The sequence below is a fragment of the Capra hircus genome (assembly GCF_001704415.2).
Source record: "Capra hircus breed San Clemente chromosome X unlocalized genomic scaffold, ASM170441v1, whole genome shotgun sequence".
In the NCBI taxonomy this organism is placed as follows: Eukaryota; Metazoa; Chordata; class Mammalia; order Artiodactyla; family Bovidae; genus Capra; species Capra hircus.
The window spans coordinates 31190773-31199981 of NW_017189516.1; the positions used below are offsets into that span (position 1 = coordinate 31190773).

Sequence of the window (9209 nt, forward strand, 5' to 3'; positions counted from 1 at the left end):
TGATAAGCTAGTTAAGTTGGTTGAAAACTCTAATATATGTAACTTCCCATAAATACTCAGTATTTATGAACTTTTTGTTGAGACTTACCTTGGTATTGAATTAGACAAAAAAAGCTTGGAAGTAAATCTTGTTGGCAGCTTCTTCCCAAACAAATCTGAATACTTACAAAGGTGATTATCTACCACTTTGAAATACCAGAGAAAAATAAAATTAGCTTTTGCTAAAAAAAAAAAAGTTTATTTTTATTTAATGACTAAGCCATTCATTGGCAGATCAGAAAGCAACAAACTTTTGTCAAGTTTCGTTAACACATTTGCTTTTTTTATTTTTTAGAATATAGTCTACATCTGGATTAAAAAAGTTTTAAATAAATTTAAGACATATAACAACAGTGGAACCCTTCATCATTCTATGTACAACATGGATAGAATGTCAGTTGGTTCCATCTCGGGTAAGTCCACTTTCTCATAATAATGTTATTATTTTCACCAAGTGGCAAGCTTCGTACAAGCTGGCACCGTGCCAGCTTACACATACTGGGGTGGGGGTGACGTGAAAGGGATGGGATAGAGGTGCCACAGGACAACTGACTATACAGTGTAACAGAAAATCATTAATAAACTAGTACCAGTTACCGACACAGTGCTGTTTGTGCGCTTATCACAATGGAATCGCCGAAGTTTCAGAGCAAAGAGGACATTCGAAATACTTAGGACGGGGCCACTGTTACAACAAGAAATAGTGCAAACAGGAAAACTGATGCAACCTTAGCAACACTGTGGCCTCCGCCAGCCCAAAGGCAGGGCGGCGGAAGGCTGTGCACCCGCCCAGCCTTCCCCAGCGCCCAGCTCCGGGCAGCGCTCCCAAGTGTGGCAACCCAGCGCCGCGCCCCGGAATGGCCTATTCTCGGCCCTCCTCCTCCGGAAAGAAAAGAAACTCCAGGAAAGGCACAGACTGAATGCAGGGCGTCAACTCAGGCCCATTCCCACCAAAGTAGAACACAGCCCCCTCATTCCCCCACCTCCACCCGACCCCGCCGGGGAGAGAAGGAAGTCCTTGAGCACTATCCCACCTCTTTGGCCACCACTTTCCTCTCTGCTCTCGCCAAAGAAGCCCCTTCCTCCATGCTATCCTGCTGCGCCGCCAGCATGTGCGCAGCCCCCCAACTTTGCAGTCCGCCCATCGCGCCCTACAGCCAGAAAGAAAATAGCTTTAAGGAAAGAGAGAGGGTGAGAGACGGGGCCAGGAAGGGTGCGGGACAGCCGCGGGCGACCCGCCTCAGTGCCCCCAATTGCTGAAGCCGATCTCCTGCTTGTATCTGTTAGTGAGGATGTTGGCTTTGCGCGTGAGTTTGGAGAGCACAGTGTGCAGCCCTCGCAGGTGGTAGTGGAACTGCTGTTCCAGGTCCTCCTCGCCGGCGTCCGCGCCCTCCAGGTTGCTCAGGTCCACCAGGATGTCCTTGGACTTCCAGGCGCTCCCCTCCTCGCTCCCTGCCGCCGGCGGCTGGTGCAGGACCCCCCACTCGATGTCGTTGCGGATGGACTTCAGCAGCACGTAGTGGCTGTACATGTCCCGGGAGGGCGCGAAAAAGCTGCCATTGGCGCTGCCCGGGCTGGGGGCCGGGGGCGTGCGCTCCTCCATGCAGCCACCACTGCCGCCTACCTCCACGCCGACATCGTTGTCCAGCTCGGGCTCGGCCAGTGGCACGTCACGCAGCAGACTGGGCACCATCACCGTCTGGTCCATGTTGTTCACGGCGCCGATGAAGCGATTCATGGCGTTAAAGAGCGAGTGCTTCTGGTTGTAGGTGTCGCAAATTTGCATCATGGTGGCCGCGTGGGCGCCGAAGCACAGGGACGCAGGGGCACGGGATGGCCGGCTAGGGCGAGGGGCTGCCCGCCTTCACGCGCTCTGTGAGGCCCGCGCCGGGAGCCTGGCTACTGCCGGTGCGGCGGGATTCCCGGCTCCTCCTCCGCCCTCTCCAACTCTCGTGTTGATCGCAGCCCGGCCCTGCGGGATGCGCGACTTCTGGCTTTGGCGTCCGGAAGCTCGCGATATCAGCTCGTGGTCCCTGGGTCGAGCCCTTTGCCTGCTTGGAAGACGGGGACGAAAGAGATTATTCATCCAGCTAGGGTGCCCGGTACCCTCGCTTGCACGCACCGCCCCTCCCCTCCCCTCCCCCCCATCCCCCGGGTTACTGCTTCTCTGGGACTGCGCCCGGGTGGCTCCCAGCAATCAGGCGGTCCCACCTCCTAGCGCACCCAGTGCCTCTGAGAGAAAGAAGGTGGACTCCCCACTCCCGTCTCCCTCCGCAAAGCCGGAGTCCAAGCACCCCCGAAGACCCGGCAGAAATGGGAAGGGGGCACGCACTTCCTCCGGCGCCTCGAGATCCCCTGCTGCTGGGTAGCTCAGTGTACCCGCTCCCGGCTGCTGCTGCCTGCGGCTGCTGCGGCGGTCAGTGGCCGAACTGTGTCTGCGGGCGGTGGTGGTGGCGTGGGCCCCCTACCCATCCCAGGTGCTCAATTTATAGAGCCCCGGAAAGGTGTCGCCGACGCTCAGGGCCACCCCCTGTGTCTCCTCCTCCCGCCTCCTCGGCAGCGCCGAGATAAAAGGCCCAAGCTGAGGATGACCGGGAGTAACACTCTCTGGGCCCTTTCTACAGCGGGGGCGGGGCGTGCTGGGCCAGCCCCGCCTCTCGCCTGATACCCGGGCGGAGGGAGGGCGCCGTGGCAGGGCAGGGCAGAGGAGAGATGGAGCAGCCAGCCGCACCCGCCAGCGCCGAGTGCAGAGCAGGCCAGTTTAGGGGGAAGGTCAAGCGCTGTGTGGGTAAATGAGGCGCCGGCGTCCCCTCCGGCCAGTGGGCGGGCTGGAATGCGGGGGATGGGTGGGCCTTGCTCATGTTCCAGGGGTGGGAAGACCGAATTGCTGGTGCCCTGGTCGTAAAGTGAGCAACTCCCCCCAACCCCGCATCTATGCTGGCAGTGGCCCGGAAACTACCAATCTGGTTTATTAATAGACGTCGGGGAAAAGGGACCCGCAGTAGCAGCAACTCCATCCCGAGACTCTTACGTAAGAAGGGTGAAAGAAGGGTGACGGGGCATGCTGGCTGCACGTGGACGTCTGGTGCTCCTGCCACTGCCCTGGCTTTGGCCTACTGTGGGGGCGGGGAGAAGAGCCTCAGAGGCTTTTGCCTCCCTCCTGGCTGGGTCTTTCGCAATATTTCCAGTAACATCCGTTGCCAAGGGATGAAGAGCGACCCATCTTTGTATCTGCACAGTCTTCCAGGAGATCAGATGTGGCGCTGGGAAGTAGCCAAATTCCTGACTTTTGCCCAAATCCCGCTACTCAGAGATCCGTGGCCTTTTCGGCTGCCAAAACGCCAGGAGAGAGTGACAGTAGGTAGGGTCGTGCCGGGTGTCTCACCATTTAACATAAAAGTGGGGGAGGTGTCCAGTATTTTTTTTTAGGAAGGGAGTTTGAAATGTTCCTTTCCAAAAATAGTTCTTAAAACGCAAGGTCATTCAATAGGGCCTAAAACTATGTACCAAATTGCTGGATTTAACTTTTCAGTCTTGCACCTTAAATTTCAGTTTGAGACTCTAAACCACAGCCCAGTTTTCAGTTTTGTTTTTCCCATCTCAATTCCCATGCCATGTCCTTCATCCAACAGTGTTCTCCAACAGTCCTACAGATAATCCAAGCAGACTCAAGTTTCTAATTTTTAATCTCTTTTCTCTAAAACCTTTTAAGGGTGCTTTTAGTACTGTTTTTTTCACAGGACAAAAGTGCCAAAAGGGAGAAGCACAAAATAAGTTTATTTTTTCCCCTCTCTTTCACTTGAATAATCTATATTTAATATTTTCCCACGGCAAACCATCTTCCTAATTGTCTTTTGAATGAAAATCTGACTGAGTGCTACAAGGGTGGGACAGAGGAGACAGAGCCCAGCCAGGGGAGCCCCTCTCCCAGGGCTTATTAGTTCTGCCAGACCATAGCCCTTGTTTTTTCATCTGTAAAACTGGAATCATGTTACCGGCTCAAACTATCAGGGTCTTTGGCAGAATCATTGGAAAGAAAAATGTAGACCAAAAAAGCATTATATAAATTTCAAGCATTAAAATAATCTCATCCTCTGTTTACACATGTGGAAACTTACACACTCTTTCAGCCCCAATTTCCTCCTCAATAAAATGGAGCTTCTCCCACGGGCTGTGCCAAATTTTGGTTAATGGTAAATAAGATAATAGATATAAAAATTATTATGTAAACTGAAAAGTATAAAGGTGAAATTGTACTTAGTATAGGATCTTTTCATAGTCTAAAGGTTTTTACCTGAAGGGTCAGAAACCTTAAACATGAAAATGGTTCATGATGATTCGCAGACCCTTCCCCACCGCCCCCAATGCTTAGGCAACTGGTGAGTTCAAAACACTCCAGCTTGAATTTAAGCCCTTATGCACAATGACAGACAAAAAACATTGCAACAAGAAATCTCAAAAAAAAAAAAGACACACATCCGGTTTTCAATAACTGATTATCTATAAATTAAAACACATTTTGTCCCCTATGACAGACAGGCTTGATATTTTAAGTGCCTCTGGATGAAAATTTAGCATTCAGATTTGAGTTACTAAATGCTGGGATCCTGCCTCTTTTCTTCCCAGTTTCAGCAAAGTGTGACAATAACTCACAGAAAACGGAAATTCAAGTGATCTAGCAAAGGAATTCCAGCAAAACCCCTCCCAGCTTGAGAGAAAGCCCCTAATGCCTTCTTTTCGGTCTCCACTCCCCACTCTGAGCTGTTTCCTTCCTTCTTCTGGAGTTGAGGTTACACTCCATCCCCCCAGTTTCTTGATTCCTTTTCTTTCACATTTCTTAAACACTGTAAGAGAAAGATGGCTCTTGCACCTGCCTGCAAAACTTCCCAAACCGGGCCTTCTCGGTTCCCCCAGGGCCAGAACAAGAACTCATGCCCACCGGGGTAACTCCGGAACAGAAAGGTCGGGATCCAGAGCTCCCGGCCCTTGGAATCACCCCACCACCGCCCCTCCGGCTTCAGCCAATCAGGTGCTGTCCGGGAGTATTATGCAAATAACCCTTCGTGCCCTAGCCAGTCAGGAGACCCGGCCCCCTCCCTCCAACATCCTCTTTCACCCCAGCCGCGCCGAACTGGCGGCGGCGTCCCTGGCAACCGGAGCGCCGCCAATTTTCCCCTGCACAGAGGCTGAAAAAAAAAAAAAAAAAAACATTAAAATGGTTCCTTGTGGTCACCTGGGAGGGGAGCGGGTGGGCCTGGCCAGGCCGGAGGCGAACAGCCTCTCCGTTGCCTCAGGCACTTTACCAGTTGCAATCTGGAACAGGCTGGAGATACTGAATAACCTGCCCAGGCCTTATTTTGCCTCTGGAAAACAGAAGTCATCTAGTGAGCAAACAACTTTTGAGTACTTTTTGCAGGCTAGCAGGCTCAGGGCTTCCTCCCAAATACGCCCAATTCTCTGTAAAAGCTTCGTCTGAAATCTGGCACCCACCCGACTTCTTGATCCACCGTTCCAACTCGGGAGCTCAATTCAGATTCTTAATTCCCCCACGTTTACCTTCTTCAGCAACCAGAAAGTCACATCTTGCTGGTCTGTCTCCCAATAAGTGTTCACAGATGCCCCCTTCTGTGTCCTTTGAATAGTTTGGGGAAAGATGGCATTTCAAGTAACCAGAAGTTTATAAACAAATGCAATAAACTGGTCAACAGTAAACTGGTCAAAGAAGACAGATTGGAGAAAGCTGAGATTTGGCCTAGAGCTGATGTGAAGGTGGTATCCTTGTAAAGCTAGAAACCAGCTCAACTCAAGAAAGTGGAGACTCTAGGTTACTATGAGGCACAATGTAGAAGGAACCACTTTATGCTAAGTGTCCTAGAAAGATGATAATCAGACTGTCTTAAGACCATGTAGTCCAACCATTCACTTGTGCTGAAATTGCTCACAACATCCCCACCAAGTGGTCACCCTGGCCCACATTCTTGTAATTTCCATCTTCTAGGTTAGTTCTCCTGTCTTGGAGCAGGCCTCCAGGAAGCCATGGAGGACTGTCAGGTGTTTGAAGGTAGATAGGGTCTCCAGTTCACTTTCTTCAAGCCAGCTATTCCAAGTTCCTGCAGCAGTTCTTCATGGTCTCTCTGGAGTTACTCATCCATCCTGGCCACCGTCTTTGGAAGTAGCTCCACTTTGCTCGTAAGTGTGGCACCTGGAATTAATTCAAGCACCATCATTTTTTAGGACAAAATGGAGTGGCATGGCCACCCATTTAACTTTAAATGGTAGCTTTTCTAGATCATATTTATTGCCCACAAATGCCTGGAACTTAGACGTGTTAACACATTTAAACATCACAACAACTCTGAGAAGAAAGTAAGGATCACAGAATTTGAATGGCCCAAGTAGCAGAACTGGGATTTGACCTAGTTTGCTGGTGCCTGAACCAATGTTTCTTCCACTACCCAACAAACATCTATTTCTTTACAATGCCAGTCCTTTAAATGGACTTCTTTTAGCTGCTACATCCATATGTAGCTGATTAACAAAATTCTGTGTATCCTGTTTTTTTTTTTTTTTATCAGAGTATAGTTGATTTAAAATGTGTTAGTTTCAGGTGTACAGCAAAGTGATTCAGTTCTTTTTCAGATTCTTTTCCCTTCTAGGTTATTACAAAATACTGAGTATAGTTCCCTGTTCTCTACAGTAGGTCCTCATTGATTATCTGTTTTATATACAGTAGTGTGTATCTGTTAATCCCAAAGTCCTAATTTATCCCTCCTCCCTCATTTCCCTTTTGGTAACATTGTTTTCTATATAAGTGGGTCTATTTCTGTTTTGTTAATAAGTTCATTTGTATCATTTGTTTTTTAGATTCCACGTATAAGTGATATCATATTCGTCTTTCTCTGGCTAACTCTACTTACTATAATAATCTCTGGGTCAATCCATGTTGCTGCAAATGGCATTATTTCATTCTTTTTTTATGACTTTTACATATATATATATATATATATATATATATATATATATATATACACACACACACACCACATCTTCTTTATCTATCTGTTGATGGATGTTTAGGTTTTTTCCATGCCTTGGCTATTGTAAGTAGTGCTGCAATGAATATTGAGGTGCATGTATCTTTTCAAATTATGGTTTTTTCCAGATATATGCCCAGGAAGGGTATTGCTAGATCATATGGTAGCTCTATTTCTAGTTTTTTTGAGAAACCTCCATGCTATACTTAACAGTGGCTGTACCAGTTTACATTCCCACTAACAGTGTAGGAGTGTTCCTTTCTCCCCACACTCTCCAGAATTTATTATTTGTAGACTTTTTGATGATGGCCATTCTGATCAGTGTGAGGTGATACTTCATTGTAGTTTTAATTTCTCTAATAATTAGTGATATCGAGCATCTTTCATGTGCCTGTTAGCCATCTATATGTCTCCTTTGGAGAAATGTCTATTTAGATCTTCTACCCATTTTTTGATGTTGAGCTATATGAGCTATTTATGTATTTTGGAAATTAATCCCCTGTCGGTTTCATCATTTACAAATGTTATCTGTCATTCTATAGGCTGTCTTTTCATTTTATGATTTCCTTTGCTGTGCAAAAGCTTTTAAGTTTAATTAGGTCCCATTGTTTTTATTTCCATTACTCTAGATACAGATCCAAAAAGATCTTGCTGCGATCTTTGTCACAGATTGTTCTGCCTATGTTTTCCTCTAGGAGTTTTGTAATATCTGGTCTTACATTAAGTCTTTAATCTGTTTTGAGTTTATTTTTGTATGTGGTGTTAGAGAATGTTCTAATGTGTTTGGATATTACCCATATGTTTGATAACTATACTTTATATTGATCCAAGTTATTGATAATTTACAGGGAACACTGGCTGGGCAAAGGGCAAAATACTTTGGAACAGTTGGAAAGCTTCTTCAGCTTGATATCAACCCATTAATTAGCATCTTTAAATAATTAATTAATTAGCACATTTTGGCATATGTTGTTTCAGCCAGCTATGAATCATGTTAATTGTATAATCATCTAGCCCTTATTTTTCTTCTTGACCACAGAATATTATGAGAGGCCCTGCTAAGTGCCTTGCTAGAGTTCCAAGTTAATAGCTAGTTTTTCTTTTATGGAATTGGGAAGTTGGGTATTTTTGTCATCTGCCATGGAGGAACCACTGTTACATGATACAAAAATGCAGAAATGGCATCATAATATTCTGAGTTAAATTTGCAAACAGGTGGTATTAATCTCAGTGTAATTGTCATCATAGGAAACACCCTCACAAAGATTTAGTTGGGAAAAGATAAGAAGATGCTAAAACATGAGAACATGGCAGTAGTGAGTCTGCTGGCCTCCAACCTTGAGCTTGCAGGTTCTGGCATGTCCGAATATGTTGTGGTTAGCACTTTATCCCCATCTTATTTTTAAGAAGCCTTTTTAGACTTGAATCCACGAGGAGTAGAGCAAAGGAAAAACTGAGACTACTAAAGACTACCTTTTATTTATTTATTTTTTAAAATTTAATTTAATTTTTTTTTCCTTTACAATACTGTATTGGTTTTGCCATACATCAACATGAATCCACCATGGGTGTACATTGCTCTTAGTATTTCTGCATCTTTGGGAATTTTAAACCACATGGAAAATGAGGCACTTAATCTGAATGTGGTAAATAAGAAAATTGATTGATTTGTGAATTCTATAATTTTTTATAATTCACTACATTTTTTTTATCAATTTATAGGTTTGCTTACCTACCATATAGGCTTTTCTCCATCTGATTATTCCTAGATCTCTTAGAATTTTAAGACTTTCTTACACCATCAGCATAGAAGGGACGATGGAAGTGGTCTTCCTTTCCTCTCTTCTGTTTGTGTCAATTTGCTTAGTTTGAATTCTTAAATTAAATTCAAAGTTTACAATTTATAGTACTAAAGTAACATTGAGAGAGAAGATATAATTATCAATATTTCGTATGTTCAAGTCCTAACCTGAGTCATAGATATGTGTGTATATACGTCATACTTTACTGTTTTTATATAACATTTTTATATAGGCTTATATATATACAACCTATTTAATTGAAGCTACAATGTCATTAATGCAATGCCATCTGATGCAAAACTTCAATAGTTCTATGCCATAATTTCCTCTTTTA

General features: G+C 45.5%; 1 protein-coding gene across 2 annotated transcripts; it reads right to left on the minus strand.

Annotated features, from left to right (window-relative positions):
• Window positions 1-225: 225 nt before the first annotated feature.
• On the minus strand, window positions 226-2645 carry MID1IP1 (MID1 interacting protein 1). 2 transcript variants are annotated; one of them, XM_018043971.1, is made up of 2 exons: window positions 2372-2645; window positions 226-2090 (listed from the first exon to the last, which is right to left on the minus strand). In XM_018043971.1, the coding sequence occupies exon 2, from the start codon at window positions 1826-1828 to the stop codon at window positions 1280-1282; it is 549 nt and encodes a 182-aa protein (XP_017899460.1). In that variant the 5' UTR covers window positions 1829-2090; window positions 2372-2645; the 3' UTR covers window positions 226-1279. The 2 variants fall into 2 exon arrangements, with proteins under 2 accessions (XP_017899460.1, XP_017899461.1); XM_018043972.1 differs by having other exon boundaries at window positions 226-2093.
• Window positions 2646-9209: the final 6564 nt, after the last annotated feature.

What these genes read in the sequence shown, in the direction of transcription:
- MID1IP1 (XM_018043971.1), bottom strand. Translation starts at nt 1,828, where the DNA reads ATGATGCAAATTTGCGACACCTACAACCAGAAGCACTCGCTCTTTAAC.